Genomic DNA, 24,046 nt, shown 5'->3' with positions numbered 1-24,046 from the left:
TTGGTTGCGCAACCCATAGGCGAAGATTTTCCCGGGCAGCAGCGCCTGGGCTGCGGATCATCCGAAGGAGGCCGAAGTGCGAGCGAGGAGCCACGAGCGACAGAGCGAGCAAGTTGCTTGGCTGGTTGACTGTTTTCCCATTGCTCCCTTAATTTATGGAAAGTTAAGGGATTCTTCTGGGAATCTCCGGAGTAAAACTCTCTACATTGGTCCTTCATTTGCATGGAAAACGTTTCCTTCTTTTTTGATTCTTCCATTTTTCTGATCCAAATGAGCAAGGGATAGCATGGGAAATAACAGCGCATATTGGTATGAACTATTGGTGACCGAGGTAACTTTGCTTGTTATTGGGAAAACGACAGGAAGAATATTTACAGCAGCCCTTTAACGACCATACTGTAAATATTTGCGCCTGGGTAGTTTGCTTTAAGACAGAAATCCCAGCTCAGGCACATAAGGATTCAGTCAGTTTTACTTCCAAGGAAATGTGTGGAAAGTTGGCAGGCTAAACCACTGTCTCTTATGGACAACCAGCACGAAACTATTCCCAATAACAGGACAACAGGAACATTTTCTTCACTATAATTACAGAGAATTGTTACCAATGTTAATGAATATTGAATCTAGTAGTAGTAACAGCCTTGTCAATGAAATATGTATTATGTGCAGCACTCTGCCCTTAATTACATAGCTTAAAAAGAATAATCTATTTTTAAATTAGACTTGGGGAAATATTACTACTTTGCACACATAAATTTAAATATTTTCCGATCTAAAAACCAGAAGTCTGGTTGGAGCAAAAGCATCCATTTATGGATAACTAGACAAGAGGAAAGAAAGTCATTTGGGGAAATATCCTAGGCCTAAGTATTGAGCAGTAGTTAGGCATTAAAGAAAGTCAACATCTACTAGGATCTGGAGATAGTTAGAATCTGCCATTTTAAAAAGCGTGTGCATAAGAGAGGTTTTTCAGCTATGGGATCTGCTTCATCTTTGGTTAATCCAATGGTCACTGTTGGGGAGGTGATTGAAGATCCATATGAGGGAGGGGGTGGTGAGGCCTGCGAAATTCCTGTTGAAGTAAAGCCCAAGGCCCGTCTTCTGCGTAGTTCTTTTCGACGGGTAGGTGCATCCCGGCCTGGAGGCCTCATTGGCGCAAGCTTCAAGTCTACTGCGTCTGTACAAGAGTTGGAATGCATGGCAGAGTATGAACGCCTGAAAAAAGAATACGAGATATTTCGCATTAGCAAGAACAATGAAGTGGCTGCCATGATGAAGAAAGAAGCCAAGCTGGACAAAGAAAACAAACGTTTGAGGGCAGAGCTTCAGGTATCTGCATGGGGCATTGGCACCAGGATTGACAAAAAGAAGCTTTCTGTTAAAATAAAAATCTCTGGCCACCTTTATATTGCTATATATTATTACCAGACTCATCCAGAATAGCTAATAGGGATACTAAAAGTTGTAGATGAGCTGTATCTGTAATGTCATTTAAACACTGGATTAAAAGATCAAATGTATTCAAATTACATTTAGGAAGAGCTTTCTGATATCCAACAAATTAATAGAGTGAATAAATGAAAATTTTCAGACCAAGGGTTCACCCTGTCACCTTTTCCTCCCCCCAGGCACTTCAGAAAACATATCAGAAAATCCTCAGAGAAAAGGAAAGTGCTGTAGAGTCCAAATATCAAGCTATGGAAAGAGCAGCTACATTTGAACATGATCGGGACAAAGTCAGGAGGCAGTTCAAAGTAAATAATTAATTTATTGGCTTTGCAGGATAAATGAGTATGTTTCAGAGAGCCCTAAGCTTTGCTTAAGTATAAATATTTTTTAGAAGTAAAACTGTTAATGATGGAATTCCGCTTCTTGAACAGCCTAGGAAAGGACACATAGTATGTATGGAACTATCTTAGAAATCAGGACTGATAGCTTGTAACCTTGAATAAAAGGATCATTTTATATTTACAATGATTGCAAGTTCCACTTGTTTCTAGATATTTCATCTTTATCTACACAAGTTGATAGGTAATTATGTTGCTTAAGACTTAGGGTGGAAAGGCTAAACTCTTAACTGAAAAAATATATTAATTTTATGCATAGAATGAAATATGAAAAATGTTTTAAAATACACTTTTTTCATTTATAGATTTTCAGAGAAACCAAAGAAAATGAAATTCAGGATCTACTGAGGGCCAAGCGAGAGCTTGAAGCAAAACTTCAGAGGTTGCAAGCTCAGGGTATCCAAATAGTTGATCCTGAAGAATCAGATTCAGATGACAGCTGTACAGAAATTACTGGTATGAATGATGTTGTATTTACCAGTTGCCTAGATATGATTTATAAATCTGTGCAGTATACAGTGAAACAGCCAAAAATGCTTTGTCAATATTTTGTTAAAAAATCAAAATAACTTCTAAGCAATAACAATAGCTAAATTGATTATTGCTTAATCCTCCCAAAAATTTGCTGGGTCAAGTGCCTGAATTGGTAGTTGCAATGTCATGCAATATAATAGTAGTAATGATGTCTATATAAAACAAACAAGACAAAACAATAATAGAATGTATGTGACATTGCCATAGCAACATCCTCACCTTTGTCCCTATTTTTAGGGCTTTATAGTCAGCAATGAAAAACAAATATACTTTTTAGGGCGTTTGAAACATGCTCTTTCTAATTAGAGTGATTTAAGACTTTCCAGGAGGTCCTTTTTTGTAAAATCATGCTGAAAATACTCTATTTTTGGCATTTTTACAAAAACTGTCAACTTTACACTCACTTTACACTTTACATTTGTGAACTATTAGAAAGCAGTAGGGGAATGAAATTTTGTGTTTGAAAACTTTGTATTGCTAAGTTACTACACACAAAGTTTCACGTTTCACATACCTTTCCTTCCAGAGATATAAAAAGCCAAACTTTAACCTTTTTTCGAGCCACAGTCATTTTCAGCCAACTTTGCCCTAAATTATCTCGATGGAGATTGCTGATGAGATTTTTTTATTATTTTGTTTAATAGAGCACAAAAAGTTTTACAAGTTGGCCAAGTTTTGTTTCTCTCAACAAAACATTGCCGGAGATGTTATGTCTCAAAGTTGCTGTAACCTCAGAGTCATACTGTAGAAGGCTGCGGTATGGGGTCAAACAAATGACTTTTATCTCCACAAGTAGTGCATTGGCAGACGTAACACTTTACCAATATTCATTGGGGACGTATGTGCATGTTCACACAAACTTTCATCGAAATCCATAATGGTCGAGCGGGGAACCCTGGACCACTTGACATGGAATGACCCATAAAATACAATTTAAAACCTCCCTTAAGAATTGATGCTTCTTAATGTTTTAAACAAGGATTCTTCAATTTCTCCTATTTTCGAATAGTGACTTCTTCCCTCCTTTCCCTTTAAAATACCATGTCAATTGAATTTTCTTAATGCAAAGGCAGTACTTGGATCTGGCGATATCATTTTTTTAAAGATTGAAAACTGAACAAAGAAACTTGACAGTAATATAAAAGTAGGTTATCATTAAAGTCCAGGAAGATTTGTAGAGTTACCAGTTCTAGCCCATAACTCCGGAATTTCCTAAAGTACTTGGTCATCCATTTAAATTTTAATCAGCTTTGGTCCAGTTTAGGGTTTTCAATCCTATTCTGATTTCCTGATTAGTAAGAATATTTGAGGCAGGAGAATAAGACTTCTACCCCTTTTCATAATATTCTGAAAACTGCAACTACCACCACCACCACCATAATAATATATTTACAATAGATGAACATTTTTGTATATTGCACCTTCAAGCCAAAGTACATTTTACAGTGACGTGTCAGTGTATAAGAAATTATAAGCTGGGATAGCCATAATAACAAGTCAGCCAATGGGAACTGTTTTGTGACTAAGAAACAGGATATGTTGTGAGGCATGGGAGGCTCGGAGCCTGGGTGTGGCTTAGCTTAACTGGTCTGTATATAAGAGTTAGTTTGTTCTTGGATGATTGCTTCTGTGATTTCTGGTTCTAACTTCTGTTTCTTGTTCTTGTACTTGCTACCACATTTCAAGAGCTGCATGGGTATTGTATACATGCATTGTGTTTTATATTATTGTATATAAACAAGTTCATTCTATAAATGAATCCTGCTGAATTAGTTACTTGTGTGCTGGTTGGATCGCTGCAAAATCTGATAGCATATTCTTTAATTACAGCTCTATTTGTTTCCTTTCAAAAAACTCCCTTTGCTTTCCTGTTTTTTGCTTCTGAAGAATAATTGTATTTCTGATTAAATTAAATGTACTGAATTGGCATTTCTTTTCTTCATTTTAAGCTGCTGGGACTCAGACAGAATATTGGATGGGAGGAGCCTTGGCAAGTGAGCCTTCCATGGGCAGCATGATGCAACTTCAGCAGTCTTTTAGAGGACCTGAGTTTGCGCATAGTTCCATAGATGTGGAAGGGCCATTTGCCAATGTCAGTAGAGGTAAGCATTTGTTGCACCTTGAAGCAAGAATGAGAGTAACAACAATAAATCCTACTAGCCCAAGCCTAAATGTAAAGTTCTAGGATAAAAACTTGTGGAGTGTGGAGCTGGACTTCAAAATATGTAGGGCTTCATCTGCAAAGGTATTTAGAGTTTCATCACTGTTTCCTATTGGTGAAGAATTGATATTGTATGAACCTGCTTTCTGTATTAGATCAAATCTTTCTTTATAAATGACTAGCAATGCCAACTAAAATATAATCTGCTGACATAAGTTGTTTTTCTTTTATTATATGTTAAATGAGTGCTCAATTATTATTTTTCTTTCTAAAGTAGTGTGTGTGTGTGTGAAGTTCATTTATTTTTAAGCATAGTATCATTTTGTCAATAATTGGCACATGTGTTTTCATCCTTCTCTTGTCTTTTAAGGTGATCTTTGTTTTAAGGCATATGTATGAAATATTAAACCTGCAATGAATAAAATTTGATAAATAGAAAGGAATCTCAACCCAGCATAAGCCATAGCAAGTTTTTTGATCAATAATTCTGATCTGTGCATTTAGCTCTAATAATTATTAAATTTAGCTGTGCTTACACAAATGGAAATAATTTTCTTACAAGTAAAGCAAATATTTGATAACATGTATGTAACAAGCAAAAAACATTTTTAGAGGAAATCTTTTAGAAGATACAGCTTTTGTCACTTTTTTAGCAGCAGCATTTAGTGTGGAGAATGTGAGAAATGAGCCAAGAGATCCAGCTAACCAATAGAAGAGTGCAATGAAAGCTATCTAATCAGCATCTCAATGTCTGAGCTAATTCTGGCTATGAAGTAATAAAAATCTCCTTTGCTCTCACATACTTCGCAAAAAAGAAATTGCTAGCATTTTCCCATGTACATTTATTTGTAATGTTTGCAAAAGAATATCTGAGATTGCTATAATATCGTGATGACGAACCTCTGGCACACGTGCCCAAAGGGTCATGGCACATGCGGTGTTGCCTATTCCTTTTCTAGGTTTCTGGCACACATTCACATGCGATGATCAGCTGGCCTTTTGCGTGCGTCAATTCTGAAAACCGGAAGAGCTGGTCTTCCATTTTCTGGTGTGAGCATGCATGCCGGCCAGCTGATCAGTGGGTGCGCATGCATGGCAGTAACCGGAAGACTGGCTGGCCACTGTGCATGCGGACACTGCAAACTGGAAGTTCATGCACATGTCCCCAGGCCAGTTCTTCTTCTTGGTCACGGCCCATATGAGCGTGCATATGTGCGAAGTGCACATGTGCATGAAATGCTCTCTTTTTGGCACTCTGTGTTTCCCATGCGCGTTCCCTTTTCGGCACTCAATGCTAAAAAGTTTTGCCATCACTGCTATAATAGGAATTATGTGACAGAAGATGAACTGAAAATGTGTCAAAAAAAGCACTGAAATTTTCTAAAGCTTGTTGCCCTTGCCTCTATGAGCTGTGAACGTGAAATGACAACATCTCAGCAATTTCGCGAACACTTTCCCCAGTTGCTGTGACAGTATGTTGTTATGGCAGCTGAATTGGAAGAAGAGGAAGCAAATTCCAAGCAGTTTAATACAAATAGAAAAGGATGAATTGTGGGAACGGGACATGGAATTTCCATGAGTGATTGGTAATGATGAGAGGAGAAAGTTTGGCTTGATGTTCTTTATCCTTTGTTCTTTACAGATGATTGGGATGCAGCTGTTGCCAGTTTATTGCAAGTCACTCCTTTGTTTTCCCACTCTTTATGGAGTAACACAGTAAGAGTGTATCTCATTAACACTGAAGAGACTCAGTTGGAAGTAGACATTTTCATAAAGGTAAGAAAAACTGCACTGCACAATATGCTACTGATTGTTATATCTGTCTTTATTGTCTCACATTCTTGTGATAGAAACCTACATATGCAGTTTTCTTCATATGGATGAGTAACTAGCCTAATTTTATAGAATTCAGTGGAAGAGATAAAGTTCAGTATGAGAGCATGGTTTTTTTTGAATAAGATTTAAAATTAATTATTGGCATTTTCTAATATAAAAATCTGGGTGGAATAATATTATGGACAAGACTTCTATCTGAAGACTTAGACAGCCATTGTCTGTTAAATAAATCTAGATACAGAACTTTTCTTAGATAAAATGTTAAATGGATGTTTTTAGATTTATGACACAATGGTATCTAATGTGATACAGTGAATCATTTCAATGGAAAAATACAGACTTTATTCTCTCTATATATACATTGAATTAGTAGCTGGTTCTATAATGCTGTAACATTAATTTGGATTTGACTTTGCTGAATATGAGAATTCCCACTCAATTACCGTATTTTTCGGAATATAAGACTGACTTTTTCCCTCTAGAAAAGAGTGTGAAAATCTGGGTGCAGATTCATTTATACAATGAATACAGCATTTTTGGCCTCCTAAGACCCCGCCCCTTTCACAAAAATGGACGTGCAGAGGGTTTGGGAGGCCTGCAAAGTATTCCTGTGGACTGGGGAGGGCAGAAAACGAGTGAAAAATGGGCTGCTTTTTGCTCATTTTTGCCCCCCTGTCAGCCCCCAGGAGCACTCTACAAGCCTCCTGAAGGCTATGCATGCCATTTTCTTTGGCAATACCGGGCCCATTTTTGCAAAAAACGGTCTGGTTTTTGTTCATTTTTGCCCCCCGCGCCCCCAGGAGCACACTACAAGCCTCCTAAATGCTATGCATGTCCTTTTTTTTTTTGGCAAAAACAGGCCCATTTTTTTGCTCATTTTTGCCCTTTCCAGCCCCAATGTGCACTTTGCGTGCTTTTCAAACTCTCTGCATGTCTTGTTTTCACAAAAAAATGAGGCATGCAGAAAATTTGGGAGGTCTGCAGAGTGCAAAAACCTTTTTTTAAAAAATTTACCTCTTCAAAATCTTGGTGCATCTTATACTCTAGTGCGTCTTATACTTCGAAAAATATGGAAATCAAAGACTTTGGTTATATTTTGTCTCCATCCCACCCTAATCTATTAATGGCAGCCTTACCTGCGGCTGATATTTTTTTTAATATCAATTTTAATTTTTCTTCAAATTACTTGTTAATATAGCAGTAGCAATAGCACATAGATTTATATACTACTTCAGAGTGCTTTACAGCCCTTTCTAAGTGGTTTACAGAGTCAGCATATTGCCCCCAACAATCTAGGTCCTCATTTTACCGACCTCGGAAGGATGGAAGGCTGAGTCAATCTTGAGCTGGTGAGCTCCGAACTGCCTTCTAACCACTGTGGCTCATATATAAGATTTGTGGATGTATTTTATAGAGAAATATTTCCAAATGTCATTAACATTGATTGATTGTGTAAGTCATAGGCCACATCTGTAGCAGGAAAAATATTCTCTGTCATGTATCCTGGTCCCAAATGGATCTATACTCCCAAATGTTTTCCTTTATTATCAAACCACTTATCAGAAAGTCTTTTCAAATTACAAGGTCTGGTCATAAATCTCTTCCTTCAGCTCCTTTGTAAATTTGAACAGTCATTGAATGGTCATAACTCAAGGCCTACCTATATTATAAAAACATTGTTGCATTGAGGCAACCTCTTTGGGGAGTTTCTTGACCCCATCTTGGAGGACAAAGATAAAAGGAAGCTGTTACCCCTCACTCAGAGGCAAGCGAAACATAGGCCCTCGCCTTATTTTCGCAGGCAGTCTTTCAGGCCATGGACTAAGGTTTCTGTACTTCCCAGTTTCAGCACCAATACACCCAGGGAGGCGACTGCCCTCAGGATAGGCAATCCTTTCGAGACAGGGGTAGACAGCAATCCTACTCCTGGACATTTCAAGGTCAACTAGCAGAGCCTACCACAGGAGTAAGTGACTCCCTTTGCAGTCCTCCCATTGGTGGACATTTAAAGTCTTTGCCGATCAATGGGAGACAATGACCATGAACGTGTGGGTCCATCAGACAGTATGGTTAGGTCTCACCCTACTATTCATTTCCAATCCCCCAAGACGTTTCATTCAATGCCCTACTCCCAGCTGTCCCTCCAAAAGAGACCTTCTAGAAGCCAAAATTCAACATCTCTTACACATCAGGGCAATTGAGCCAGTACCACCAGGGCAAGAAAGCCTAGGGTTTTACTCCATCCTCTTTCTAGTCCCAAAGAATTTGGAAGGGTGAATAACAATCCTAGGCTTAAAGAAACAACCTTGCATACAAATGCTTCAAGATGCAATCCATCCAATCCATCTTGGGTTGCATCTGAGAGAGAGGTCTTTTAACATCCATAGATCTCAAAGAAGCATACCTTGATATTCCCATTTGCCCGTCGCACAGAAGATTCCTTAGGTTTTGCTACGCAGGTCACCGCTTCTAATACAAGGCCCTGCCCTTCAGCCTCTTCTCAGCTCCCAGAACAAGGTTCTAGCAGTGGTCATAGCAGATCTCAGGTCAAGACCCGTGAGAATACAGGGCTACTTGGATGATATCCTCATCCAATCATCGTCCACTCAGCAGACACAGCAGGATTTATGCATCACACTCCAGTTCCTACACAATCATGGATTCTCCTTACATTGGGAAAAGAGCAGCCTGATAGAGCAACCTGCTCTATCTAGGAGCCATCATAGACGCAAAGTCTTCCTCTCTCCTGAATGTCGCTCCAGCATAAGGTCGCTGGTATATCAAATCCGGATTCTGAAGTCAGTGCCGTTGATTCTTCTTTCCCAACTGTTGCGGAAATGATTTTGTGCATTGCAATCATCCATTGGGCACAATTGCAAACCAGATCATTACGATGGTTCCTATTACTGCATCAGAGCTCCGGTAGGAGCAGCTCCAACTCCCCAGTTCAGGTTCCGCTGAAAGTCCTCTGCTCCATCCTCTGGTGGACCTCCCTGGAGAAGGGGTGTCTCTTCAAGGAACCCAACAGAGTGACCATAACATCAGATGCGCGAAGCAGAGAAGCTAGGGCTCTGGATGGAGCGCAATCTCCTCTCCATAAGGCAGAGCATATCTCTGGAACAGCCAACATCCTGGTGGACTGGCTGAGAAAATCGACCATCGATCACTCAGAATAGCGTCTTCATCCAAACTTGTTCCAGTGCCTGTTGGAAAGGTTCAGCCAGCCCACAGTGGGCCTGTTGCAAGTCCACAGGGGCAGAGGGTGCCAATGCGCTCCGCAGCCCTTGGCCTCAGGGGCTCCTCTATGCCTTTCCTCCTCTTCCCCTCATTCCGAGGGTTATCAGGAAGGTGCTCCTGAGTGGGTGGAGGTTCTCCTTGTCGTTGTCCCCCCCACTGGCCTAGACGCTCCTAGTACATAGACCTCGTCAATCTCTCAGCGTCACAGCCCTGAAGAATTCCCCCGGACAGGGTCTCTCTCAGCCAAGGGTCACTGGTTCATACACATCCCCAGTGGCTCCAGTGACTGTTGGGCACTTGAGAGGGACATTCTGCGGGGCTAGTTCTCTGGGAAGGTCATCTGGACTATTCAGGCATCCAGACACCAATCAACCAACCGGATTTACAATGCGACCTGGGTCGCCTTCTGCAGGTGGTGCACTAGTGGACACCTTGACCTATCTTTGGTGTCTGTACCACAGCTCCTGGACTTCCCCCAGGATTGGATACACAGGGGTAGCACCCAACACTCTTAGATGGCAGGCATCTGCTTTGTCTATGATTTTGACCAGTGATGACAGACATCCCATTTCTCATCATCTGAGGCTGTGCAGTTTCCTGAAGGATGTAGCAAACCTAAGACCCCCTATGGTGCATCCTTATCCCACATGGGACCTTTCCATTGTCCTGAATGAGCTCAGCTCAGCACCGTTTGAACTACTGCATTCTATCAGTCTTTGGCTACTTCCCTTTTAAGGTGGCCTTCCTCATAGCCGTGACTTCGGCTAGGAGGATTTCAGTGTTAGGGGCCCTGTCAGTCAGAAGGATCTGTGCATTTTCAGGCCCAACACAGTCACCCTGTGTCTAGATCCGTCATTCAACCTGAAGGTGAACTCATGATTTCACAGGGCACAAGAAATAGTTTTGCCGGATTTCCCCCCGAAAGCCAACCACTCCCTTGAAAGGCAGGGGTATACTTTAGATATTCGGAGGGGGCTCCATTGATATATCAAGAGGACAACATCCTTCCAACGGACAGAATTGCTCTTCATTTCCTTTCAGCCAACCTCCATGGGAAAAAAGGTGCCCCTCCTCTACCATCGGGCACTGGCTGAGGGCTTGCATAGCAATGGCTTACGAGCACCAAGCTTGTCCTGTTCTGAGACATATTACAGTCCATTTAACTCTCAGTGCAGCTACATTGGTGACTTGGCCTCTGGCCTCTGTGGAGGAAATTTGCAAGGCAGCTACCTGGGCTTCACCATCGCCACTTGTCAGAAATTACTAATTACTAATAATGGACTTATTTGCCTCGCCGGAAGCGCGTTGTTTGGTCGACGAGTGCTACAGAGGGTTCATTCTTCAGAGCAGATCCTGAACCAGTCGGCTTCCCTCCCTTGAGACACAGGATATGTCCTATGCTTGGATTTTCCAAGCAGTGCACAGGAGAAAGACCGTTGGTCTTATCTGAATGCTTGTTCTCTGTGTGCTGCAGGAGAATCCAACCCACCCTGTTTGACTTTGGTCCAGTGTCAGGGTGTGACCAGCATCTTCAAGATAAGTGTCTTTAGGGTCTACGCCTTCGTTGAAAAACTGGAAGTAGTCAAGCAGAGGAGATGTGGCCAAAGCTTTTTCTCAGTCTCTAGGCAATTGGACAGAAGTTAACCCATGCTTGGATTCTCCCATTTTAAAGTTCAATAAGTAATTATAAGTTTTTTAAAATTAATTTATTATCTGTCCCTAGAAATATCTGATCTAATTCTAGGGGTTCCTTGTAAAATCTATATATTTCTGCATCTTTCTTGTGTCTCATTTATATTTGCATGTGTGGCCACCAGGCCATATCAATTCCTTGGTTTTTTAGTTTCTGTTTTGATTTTAAGTACCCCTATTCTCTTAGGATATCTTTGTACTTTACAATTTCTAGTTTTAGAACATTAGGATATATTAACACTTTCATCATGGATAGCCAGACCAGTATTTTTATAGAATGATTCTTTTTTATTTTTTTCCCATGCTTAAATCAGAGCATTCCTGATATAATGCCTTTGGAAGTATCTGTGTATTTTACTTTTTCTATACCATACAAATGTGTGCCATCCCAATTGTAAGTCATGTCCTTCTAGAGTCAATATTCTTTTGTTCTTCAGATTTATCCACTCCTTCACCCATGTGAGCACAGAGGCTTGGTAGTGCAGTTCCCAGTCTGGTAGTCCAACACACATACACACACCTCTATTTTTGATGTCTTATAGAATTTTCAGTTTGATTCTTGGTTTTTTGCCTTGCCAGACTAACTTAGAATCAATTTGTTTAAGTCCTCAAAGAGCTTTTTCCCTAGTTTTGTTGGGGTTGGTTAAAATAAAAATAAGAATTTCGGTTGGATATTCATTTTTATTGTGGCTATCCTTCTGATTAACAACAATTGTAGGTTTCTCCACTTTTCCAAATCTGTCCTTATTTGTTCTAATAATTTAATGTAGTCTTCTTTGATAGTTATCCATCTTGCTGTTAACCAAATTCCCAAGTATTTAACTTTTTTAGTTATCTGTATGTCCATCTTTTCCGTCAGTTCATTTTTCTGTTTGTTTGTAAGATTCCTTGTCAAAATCTTAGTCTTTTCCTTAATTATTTTTAGTCCTGCCACCTCACCAAAGTCTTCTATTCTTTTTATTAATTTGGGTCCCGTTTCTAGGGATTCCTCCAAAATGAATACTAAGTTGTCTGTGAATGCTTGTATTTAATAGTGTTCTTTTTTAATTTCCAAACCTTTTATTTTTGGATCTCGTCTGATCTTTCTAAGCAGCCTTCCAGGGTTGGTATGAATAACAGAGGAGATAATGGACATCCTTGCCTTGTGCCTTTACTTATGCTAAAATTTTCTATTAACTCCCCAGTTTACTATCATTTTTGCCGTTTGTTTGGAATATATTGTTGGATCTTATTTACAAAGTTTTCGCCAAAGTCCATACTTTTCAATTGTATTGTCATAAACTGCCAGCTAATATTATCAAAGGCTTTTTGCACATCCAAGTAAATCAATGCTAGCTGTTTTTCTGAATGGGCTTTGTAATATTCCAATACATTCAAGATAATCCTCATATTATTTTTAGATGTCTTTTAGACAGGAAACAATTCTGGTCAGGATGTCTAAATTTGTTTAAGAATCTTTTTAATCTCTTCGAAGTTATAGAGACAAATATTACATTTAATAATGATAATGGTCTGTAGTTTTTTTATCTGTTGGGGATCTGTATCTTCTTTTGGTATTAATGTAATATATGCTTCTGTCCATGTTTTTGGAAGCTTGGTCTTGGTAGTGCTTCATTATAGATCTCCACCATTGACAATTGTAATATCTCTTGTAGATTTTTATACATTTCTGCCGGAAGCCCATCTGGTCCAGGTGTTTTATTGTTTTATTGTCTTTTAATTGCTTCTCTTATTTCCATTGTCATTATTCTTTTGTTTAACATTGCTCTCACTGTGCCTGGTAATTTCGGTAGACCAGCCTTTTCCAAATGTTGTTTTATTGTGTCTTCTGCCATTTTTATTTACTGTAAAGTTTCCTAAAAAAATTCTGGATTATTTTCTTTTTGTCCTCATTGTGGTAATGAAGCATCCCCTTCTTGTTCATCAGTTTGTATATCGTTTCCTTCTCTTTCTCTTTTTTCAATTTGTATGCTAGCCATATACCTGGCTTATTTGCATTTTTTTAAAAAATTGTTTTGTCATTTTAACTTTTGTGCCATCCTGTTCTATTAGATTCAGTTTATGTTTTATTAGATCATTTTTTTTTCTTTTATCTTATGTTTTGGGAGGTCATTCTGCAATTCTGTCTCCAATTTTTTAAACTCTTCCTGTGGTGTATTTTGCTGTTGTTTCCTTTTTTTTACTTTTTCTTGCTATATATGTTATCGTTAACCCTCAAATGTATGCTTTTGCTGTGTCCCAAACAATTTGCAGTGATGTTTCTTCTTTTCTATTTTCTTTGAAGAAAAATTCCATTTCCTTTCCCATCATTTGTGTAAATTCCTTGTCTTTTAAAATAGCTTGATTTGTTGTCCATCTCAGTTTCTTCCTTTGTCCCTTCCATGTAACTTTTACGGGGTTGTGTTGTTTTTTTAATATGCACTTCCTGAAGACAAATTATATCCAATTTTAATCTTTGTAGTTTTGTGAAGATTTTTTCCCTTTTCATGGGGGAATTCAATCCATTTATGTTAATGGATAGCATCTTTATTTCTTCTTCCATCTTTTCATTTGTATAGCAATAGCAATAGCAGTTAGACTTATATACCGCTTCATAGGGCTTTCAGCCCTCTCTAAGCGGTTTACAGAGTCAGCATATTGCCCCCAACAACAATCCGGGTCCTCATTTTACCCACCTTGGAAGGATGGAAGGCTGAGTCAACCCTGAGCCGGTGAGATTTGAACAGCCGAACTGCAGAACTGCAGTCAGCTGAAGTAGCCTGCAGTGCTGCATTTAACCACTGCGCCACCTCGGCTCTTATCGGTCTTATCCTTCTAGAGTTCTTAGTCTTTCTGTCATTTTATTTTTGCACCTTCTCGTTCTGCCCACTCATTTTTTCACCTTCTCTCTTTCTTCTTGATCTAGGGCTTTTCCTTCTATTTGTATTTCCTCTTGACTTTTACTTTATATCTCCCCTCTGCTCTTCATTTGCAGTAAAATGGTAAAATGGTGTTCAAAGAATTCATGTTCTTTATCTAGTGTATCCAAGTTTTTTATCTTGTCAGGTAACCAGAATTCCTTCTGGTATCAGTCATCTAATAGGGACACAGTGTCTCAGTGGCTAAGGCGCTGAGCTTGTTGATCAGAAAGATTAGCAGTTTGGTGGTTCAAATCCCTAGTTCTGTGTAATGGAGTGAGCTCCTGTTACTTGTTCCAGCTTCTGCCAACCTAGCAGTTGGAAAGCATATAAACATGCAAGTAGAAAAATAGGAACCACATTTAGTGGGAAGGTAATAGCATTCTTCGTGTTTAGTCATGTCGGCCACATGACCACAGAGACGTCTTCAGACAGCGCTGGCTCTTTGGCTTAGAAATGGAGATGAGCGCCGCCTCCTAGAGTCAGGAACGACTAGCACATATGTGCGAGGGGAACCTTTACCTTTATCAGCCACCTTATATTTGATCAGTTGTCCCATCAAAAATTGGTATTGTCTCCTCTGCTCTTGAAGTCTCCTGGGGATCTATTTTAAAGTCGTGATTTATCTCCCTTTATATTCCAAGGGTTCCTCTCTAGTTCTTTTATATATTTCATCTCTCAACGTCTTTTTAGTGAACAGTTCTGTCATCCTCTTTCTCCAAAGAGGTCTTCCTCTTTCTCTTCCACGATATTCTGAAATCTTAAATAATAAGCCGCCTTTTCCATCTCCGTCTCTTCTAATTCTCTGTTGGCTGTGATAGTTTTTGGTCCATTTTTTCCTATTTGCTCAGCCTTTATTTCTATTTTCTGTATCCTCTGTTCATTCTTCACTATCATTTGCTGAAAATTCCCTATCTTTTCGTCCATCTTCCGTGTATCTCCCTTCATCTCCCCCATTTCATTTTTAATCTCATCATGATTTTATGACCTAGCTTCCTGACTTTTGTCATTGTTTCTTGGATTGATAGTAGTCTCTTGTGTACTCTGAATGGAACCTGTTTTCTCCATACCTAACATACTTTCTATTGATCTTTTATTGTATGGGCTTGATGTTGCTGATGCTGTAGATGCCACATTCTTTCCTTGTCATCCCTAATATTTAGCAATAAGCTTGTCAAGGAGCGGAAGACAAAAAGGTTATATCTATACAGAAAAAAACTATTTCCCACACCCCCAGATTTACCTCCTTCAATTCTCTGCTATTGTACCTATAAAGATATAACCACAATCTTAAGATTTCCAATCACCACCATTTAACAAATATGTGTGTGTGTGTGTGTGTGTGTATACATACACACACACACACACACACATATTCGTAGATTTTCACGGGTGTAGGTATGCTGGTCTTGTTGTATTTGTGTCTTTTCCCGTGTAACATTGAGATTGTCTTGGCAACGTTTCGGCGAGGTCTCACTCGCCATTTTCAGGCTGGCCTGAAGCACAAATAAAACACAAATATAACAGGCAACAGTACAAATATTGGGTTTCTGTCGTGATGGACTCTTGTGACGAGCCGATTGACAGATGATGGAAGCAGTTAGCTTCCTCCCATAATTGGGACTTACCAGGGGTTGTAAAATCTAATATATACCTTTCACCCTGGCTTCGCTGATAACGGATAAGAGCCTGTGGCCTAATGGCTAAGAGGTCTGCCTAGTATGTAATATAGCTCAGGTTCTAATCCCAGTGGGGGTATGGCTAGCTGATGAGAGCTAAATAGCTTGAAATAGATCTATACTAGTCTCCCTTTATTTATTTATCAGCACAAATAAAGAAATAAAAAAACAAACACAAATATAACAAAGGCAACAGTAAAAATATTGGGTTTCTGTCGTGATGGACTCTTGTGACGAGCCGATTGACAGATGATGGAAGCTGATAAATAAATAAAGGGAGACTAGTATAGATCTATTTCAAGCTATTTAGCTCTCATCAGCTAGCCATACCCAAGTTTGGAATCGAACCTGTGCTCTATTGCCTCCCAGGCAGGGAGTAAACCAATAGGCAATAGAGCACAGGTTCGATTCCAAACTTGGGTATGGCTAGCTGATGAGAGCTAAATAGCTTGAAATAGATCTATACTAGTCTCCCTTTATTTATTTATCAGCATAAATATAACAAATGTAACAAAAAAGGCAACAGTAAAAATATTGGGTTTCTGTCTGGATGGTCTGTGTGACGAGCCTAATGACAGAGAGTGGAAGTGTGACCTTCCTCCCATACTTGGGCATACCAAGGGTTGTGACTTTAAGCATATATATATATATATATATATATATATATATATATATATATATATATATATATATATATATATATATATATATATATATATATATATATATATATATATATATATATATATACATACATACATACACATACATACATACATACATACATACATACATACATACATACATACATACATACATACATACATACTCATTCATTCATTCATTCATTCATTCATTCATTCTACAATATTAATTCTGTTAGGGTCATTAATTACTCATAGATCCTTAAGGATAGATGCTTCTTTTATTCTTTTACCTCCACAATCAAATTTATAATCCACATAGGTCTGTCCACGTTGCTATTGTTATATTCCTTTTGCAAATTCTTTTAAGAATTAAAATATATAGTCAACCAAGGCCTCAAAACCCATCACATCACTGAGCTTTCCTTTCAGAGCAGTACCTAGATGAAAACACCATTTACAAGTTCACGAAGAATACTTTCCCTTCTTCTTTCTACTTTCCCACAACACAAGATACTCGATGTCTTCACCAATTTTCTCTGGATATTTCAAAAGTCCGATAAGAACTCACAGGTTAGGCCTCCTCCAGGTGCCTTCTGCCGGACAATGCCGGCTGGCGACCACTCGGGGGAGAGCCTTTTCTGTTGCTGCTCCAGCTCTGTGGAACGAGTTACCAACAGAGATCCGGACCCTCCCCACCCTAGCGGCCTTCCAAAAAGCCACCAAAACCTGACTGTTCCGGCAGGCCTGGGGTTGCTGACTTAAATCAGGTCAACCCCCAATTACACCGGATGTATGTTGTGTTTTTAAACTGTTTGTATTGTTTTATGTTCTCCCCCTGTATGTTATTTTATTTTATTCGTACTTGTAAGCCGCCCTGAGTCCCCCCCCCCCCCAGGATTGGGCGGCATATAAACCCATTAAATTGTTAAATTGCTAAATTTTGGAGTATGAGTCTTTATAAATCTAACCACAGTCACTTCCTCTTCTTGCAATCTTCTGGACAGCAGATGGCACCCTTACTCTCTTTTAAATGCTCAGAAAGTCTAATAAGTATTAATGCATACAGGTGAAACACAAAAAATTAAAATATCGTGCAAAAGTTCATTTATTTCAGTAATGCAACTTAAAAGGTGAAACTAATATATGATAGACTCATTATATGCAAAGCAAGCTACTTCAAGCCGTGATTCGTCATAATTGTGATGAATTGTGATATTATGGCTTACAGCTCATGAAAACCCCAAATCCACAATCCCAGAAAATTAGAATATTGTGAAAAGATGCAATAGTCTAGGCTCAAAGTGTCTCACTCTAATCAGCTAATTAAGCCATAACACCTGCAAAGGGTTTCCAAGCCTTTAAATGGTCTCTCAGTCTGATGCAGTAGGAATCACAATCATGGGAAAGACTGCTGACCTGACAGCAGAAAACCATCATTGACACTCTCCATAAGGAGGGAAAGCCTCAAAGGGTAATTGCAAAAGAAGTTAGATGTTCCCTAAGTGCTGTATCAAACCACATTAATAGAAAGTTATGTGGAAGGGAAAAGTGTGAAAGAAAAAGGTGCACAAGCAGCAGGGATGACCGCAGCCTGGAGAGGATTGTCAGGAAAAGGCCATTCAAAAGTGTTGGGGATTTTCACAAGGAGTGAACTGAGGCTGGAGTCAGTGCATCAAGAGCCACCACACACAGACAGATCTTGGACATGGGCTTCAAATGTCATATTCCTCTTGTCAGGCCGCTCCTGAACAACAAACAACATCAAGAAGCGTCTTATCTGGGCTAAAGCAAAACAGACCTGGTCTGTTGCTCAGTGGTCCAAAGTCCTCTTTTCTGATGAGAGCAACTTTTGCATCTCATTTGGAAACCAAGGACCCAGAGTATGGAGGAAGAATGGAGAGGCACACACTGCAAGATGCTTGAAGTCCAGTGTGAAGTTTCCACAGTCTGTGTTGATTTGGGGAGCCATGTCATCTGCTGATGTTGGTCCACTGTGCTTCATTATGTTCAGGGTCAATGCAGCCATCTACCAAGAGATTTTGGAGCACTTCATGCTTCCTTCCGCAGACGAGCTTTATGGGGATGCTGATTTCATTTTCTAGCAAGACTTGGCATCTGCCCACACTGCCAAAAGCACCAAAACCTGTTTAAGACCGTGGGATTACTGTGCTTGATTGGCCAGCAAACTCACCTGACCTGAGCCGCATAGATATTCTATGGGGCATTGCCAAGAGAAAGATGAGAGACATGAGACTGAACAACGCAGAAGAGGTGAAGGCTGCTATTGAAGCTTCTTGGTCTTTCGTAACATCTCAGCAGTGCCACAGGCTTCCATGCCAAGCTGCATTGACGCAGTAATTGCTGCAAAAGGGGCCCAAACCAAGTACTGAGTACATGTGCATGCTTATACTTTTTAGAGGTCCGATATTGTTCTATGTACAATCCTTGTTTTATTGATTGCATGTAATATTCTAATTTTCTGAGATTGTGGATTTGGGGTTTTCATAAGCTTTAAGCCATAATCATCACAATTATGACAAATCACGGCTTGGACTATCTTGCTTTGCATGTAATGAGTCTATCTCATATATTAGTTTCACCTTTTAAGTTGCATTACTGAAATAAATGAACTTTTGCACGATATTCAAATTTTTTGAGTTTCACCTGTATATTCCTACTAATCTTCCAATATTTATTTATTTGACTTATATACCGCTTCATAGGGCTTTCAGCCCACTCTAAGCGGTTTACAGATTTTTAGCAAATTGAGTCAGCAAATTGCCCCCACAATCTGGGTCCTCATTTCACCCACCTCGGAAGGATGGTAGGCTGAGTCAACCTTGAGCCGGTGAGATTTGAACCGCTGAACTGCAGATAACAGTCAGCTGAAGTGGCCTGCAGTACTGCACCCTAACCACTGCGCCACCTCGGCTCCATTTAAAGTTTTTTCAAGGTAGTTGGTCTAGGCTTTAATTTAACTCAAGCTTAGTTCTTTTTTGATCATTTCTCCCATTCTTTTCTGGATCTGTCAGTACATCTAAAAGCTTAGTTGTTGATATTTTCGGGAAGCAGATATCCTGCTCCACCTTTTTTTTTGAGTTCCACCTTTCACAAAATTTTGGTCTGAAATTGTAGTTTTCATTGTGTTTTGGTGGTAATGCTTATTTCTCTGGTTATAATCAGTATGTTTTATTTTGTAATTTGAATTTTGCTTTTGAATTTAGAGAAGTTTTGATTTTCTTCTATGAACTAATTTGAAGGACTTGCTATGGAAAAGGCATTTGGGGATGACAAATCATTATCAACTGCTGTTACTAAATTGCAAGGTTTCAGTGTAAGCAGAATAAAAAAATTGGGACTTTTCCTAAATTTAGAGGAATTGTTAGGTTTAATTGTGGTATTACTACTTAGGGGAATAATTTGCAGTCAAAAGTAAGTATAATTTTTAGCTATAGTTTATATTAACCCCAGTTCATTATATATATGTATGTAATTTATTTAGCTTTGATTTATAATGATGTGCAAATCCAGTTTTCTGATTTGTAAACTGTGAAGATTTGCTTTATAGTTTATAGCTTAGCTTTATATGGAAAGCAGTTTGTATTTTATTTCTTCTTAAATTTCAGAAATACTCTCCAAAACTTCAGAAATATTGTGAGGCGATGGAGTATTTTTTTCAAGTTGTCTATTTTCCAGAAAATGAGAGTTGTCTACATGCTGTAAGAAAATGGGAAATTGAGAAAAGTTCTCTAACAATTTTGTTTTTACATTTAAATCTGCCAAGGTGAGTTAATAAAGCTAATATAAAGATTAAACAGAAAGAGTAATTTTGAATGGTTTTTTGGGGAAGAAAAGTAGAAGAATATTTTAAAGGATGGTATCCAGGTAAAAGAGAACATTATTGAATTACATTTCAAAATACATATGGAACATAGTTTTAAATATACTTAAATCATTTATATTTTCTGATAAAAGTCATTGCAATTTTTCTGAATATCAAGATCTATAGTAATGAAAACATGCAAACTTGTATTCTATAAATGTTAATAATTTCAAAGTGCATTTAGTTACTTGACTTTATATGTAGAAAGGACACCAAATGTAGTTTATAATAAGTGATTTTAAAATAATTTTATCTTAAAAGATTATTGAATGAAAACAAAATAATGAATAATACGGAAGAGATGCTTTCCCCTAATCAAAGTTGTTCATATCAGAAATGAAGATTTAGTTGACTTCAGAATAGATTTGCTTGGAACATGTTCTCTATTTCCTAAAATGAGCATTAAGATTAGACATATTCAGTCTTAGCCATGCACTCAAAACAGCAGGCAAACCCTGTCAAAATAAGTTTCTGCTATAACGACCCTTTCCATACAAGGAATCTGGATTCCATTTCATTTGTACTTGGCAACTGAGCTGATAAATGTTTAGCTAACCTGCAGTGTATCTGCTACTGCAACCCCCCACTCCCCGTTGTTTTTGTTTGCAATGATGCAGTTTTGCAGCTGCATGGCAGGAACTTTCGTGTCTTCTTCTCCTGGTTCCTGAACTTTAGTTTTCACAGAACTCTACTCAGAAGAGATTGGGCAACCATTTGTTTGAAATGGTATAGGACCATGGTGGTGAACCTATGGCACGTATGCCAGACATGGCATGCAGAACCCTCTCTGTGGGCACACATGCAGTCGCCCCAGCCCACTTCCAAAAGCGTTTCTCCATCGTGTTTCACTCAAACAATTCCAACTTATCACTAAAGAAAAAGATCTCGCAAAATTGGAATTGATTGAGTGAACCTTTTCACTTGTGCATGTCACAGTGTAGGAGGCGGGATCCCGTCCTCCTGAAGGCCATAACGATGCGGAGGCACAATCTGACCCTGTGTCGTCTCATGTCATCTCATCTCGGCAAATAAAAGCAGTTTCTTTTTCTGCAGAGCTGCCTGTGTTGGGATGCCCTGCCACTCCGCCAGCTAGCTGAGCTTAAGCGAGCTGCTCCCGTGCTCATTGGCCTACAGATATCAGATTCCCACCACCCAGCACCAATTCAGGGGTTCCTTCCCCCCCCCCCCCGGGGAGGGGGAGAGAGAGAAACAGAGGGAGGCAGAGAGAGATAGAGAGCGAAGGAGGGAAAAAGAGAGAGAAAGAAAGAGAGGGGAGGGAAAGAGAGAGAGAAAGAAAGAAAGCAAAGGAGAGAGGGAAAAAAGGGAGGGAAAGAGAAATGATATTACAAAAGTTTTTCTTTTTTTATTGTTGCTAAATGTAATATTTCAAAAGCAAAAAATAAAATGGAGTGACATAAAAGGAGCATATCACAGTTTTCTTAGAACAATTAGCTGAACTCATTATTTTAGGTAGTAAAACCTCATTATTCAGATTAAATTGCCGTGTTCGCACTTTGCAATAAATAAGTGGGCTTTGGGTTGCAGTTTAGGCACTCGGGCCCTAAAAGGTTCATCACTGGTATAGGATTTCCAGCCTGAGCAGAGGGTTGGACTAGAAGATCTGCGAGATCTATTCCAACTCTGTTATTCTGTCATTCATACATTCTAAAGGAGAAAAGTAGCTTAATGAATTAATCACTTCATTTAGAAATATTTGGCACAGAACCAAAGCAGGGCTTGCCATCTTGTTAATTCTGCATTGTCCCTTTGCAGATGCAACTATACCTTTAGGGATACTGGGTTCCCTGGTTCTGTTCTTTTTGGTACAGAACCAGTTGACTTCAAAGTGCCAGATACCTGTTTTGATTTAGTTTTGCCTTGTAGATTGGAACGAGAATTTGGGTTTAGTTTCTGTCTCTTATAAAAGAAATGAGAGAGTTTTGATGTTCCATTACAGACATTCTATCTTTATTCTCCCCCTCACAATCAATTTTCAGCATCTTATTAAGGTATTTATAGGCATTATTTACATTGCATCTCTTCCTCTTTTTCATTCCAGCGACTGCAACAGGAAAAAAAAATGCAGAATTGTCAGCATGCTGCCTTGTCACAATCAGTGGTAGCAAGCTGTTAAATTCAACAGAGAAATTATGACTTAGCAACCTAATAGCATCATCATCATCATTATTGTTGTTGTTGTTATGAAGAGGCAAATGTGGAAATTGCTGTTGAACTTAAAATGATCTGGCTACCCTTTTAGCTTCATTCTTCGTAAAATTATTATTTGTAGTAGTTACTTATAGAGCAGATCAATTTTTGCTCTTGGTTTTTAAAAATGCATGACATTTGTACTCATAAAGTTTGACCATTTTGATTGGAGTTTTTAGAAAAATACAATATTGGGGCTAACACCGTTTACTGCAGCAAAGTATTATAGCACAAGAATGCTGATTTCTAATTTAGGCATCTACTAAATGAGTGTGAAGAAGCATTTTTGAAAAACCCTGAAGGGAAACCTCGGCTCATTTACCACCGACTCGAAGATGGTCAAGTCAGTTCAGATTCTGTGCAGCAATTAATTGAGCAAGTTCGTTTTGTGAATAAAGCAAAGGTAACGAGGCAAACTATCTACATAAGTGGAGCATTTACTGTGATTGCTTTCTTTTTGTTTATGTAACATAGTTGTAATAGATGGTATTAAAGGGTTTACAGATTATTTATTTATTTATAGTGTTTAAAATACCAAATAAATTTAACAGTTAACATATAGAAATTTAGCAATAAATTCTCCCCTTTTACATGCTCCCTCCCATGCCTCCTCCCATATTTGGGCATACCAGTTGCTTTGACATGACACTTAATCATTTCCTTGGCTCAGATGATACGGGAGGAGAGCTTGTGGCTTAGAGGCTAACACAACTGCCTAACATGTAAAAACAGCCCAGGTTTGAATTCCTGTAAGGGTATGACTAGCTGATGAGAGCTAAATAGCTTAAAATAGATTTATACTAGTCTCCCTTTATTTATTTATCACCACAAATGCAACAAACACAAACATACACAGAGAGAGAGAGGGAGAGAGAGAGAGAGAGAGAGACTGTGTTTCCCTGAAAATAAGACAGGGTTTTATTTTCTTTTGATCCCCAAAATACGGCCTTGGCCTTATTATCGGGGTGGGTGGGTTATTTTTTGGCAGGTGGGGTAGGCGAGAAGCGAGACATGCCTCTTACCTTTCCAGCTCCATCGCATTCCTCGCCATTGTGTCCAGGGAAACATAAAAAAAAACCTTCTCGCAAGTTGAATCAAACTTCTCAAACTCGCAAGAGTTTTTACAAGATGCTTTTTACAAGATGCTTCCCTAGACACAATGGTGAGGAACACGATGGACCTGCCAGCACTGTCTTACCAGACACTGACAGCTCCGTTGCGTCTCTTGGCCAGTCTGTGCAGGGAAACACTTTGCATGGTAAAACAAAACTTCTCATGAGTGCGAGCAATTAACTTCTCAAACGTTTTCTTTACCATGCAAGGTGTTTCCCTGCACAGACTGTGAGAGAAACACAACGGAGCTGCCAGTCTCTGGTAAGATATACGTCTCATGGCCCAACACTTCCCACCCCGCCCCAATGGCAA

The 24,046-nt window shown here is 39.0% G+C and overlaps 1 protein-coding gene across 2 annotated transcripts in view; it reads left to right on the top strand.

Annotated features, from left to right (window-relative positions):
- Positions 1-24,046, top strand: part of NPHP3 (nephrocystin 3) — an 81,572-nt gene continuing 57,526 nt past the window's right edge. For both annotated transcript variants that reach the window (XM_087712956.1, XM_087712955.1), the window contains exons 1-7: positions 1-1,329; positions 1,629-1,754; positions 2,153-2,303; positions 4,331-4,483; positions 6,185-6,318; positions 20,157-20,314; positions 22,877-23,024. In XM_087712956.1, coding sequence (XP_087569082.1) covers positions 976-1,329; positions 1,629-1,754; positions 2,153-2,303; positions 4,331-4,483; positions 6,185-6,318; positions 20,157-20,314; positions 22,877-23,024 — 1,224 coding nt within the window. In that variant the 5' untranslated portion in view covers positions 1-975. The remainder of the gene's footprint in view (positions 1,330-1,628; positions 1,755-2,152; positions 2,304-4,330; positions 4,484-6,184; positions 6,319-20,156; positions 20,315-22,876; positions 23,025-24,046) is intronic.

Source organism: Thamnophis sirtalis, unplaced genomic scaffold, assembly GCF_051295495.1.
Source record: "Thamnophis sirtalis isolate CommonGarterSnake01/CBP01778 unplaced genomic scaffold, rThaSir2_p1.2 scaffold_4, whole genome shotgun sequence".
In the NCBI taxonomy this organism is placed as follows: domain Eukaryota; kingdom Metazoa; phylum Chordata; class Lepidosauria; order Squamata; family Natricidae; genus Thamnophis; species Thamnophis sirtalis.
Note: the sequence above shows the minus strand (reverse complement) of the source record. Positions and strands in the feature narration are given on the sequence as shown.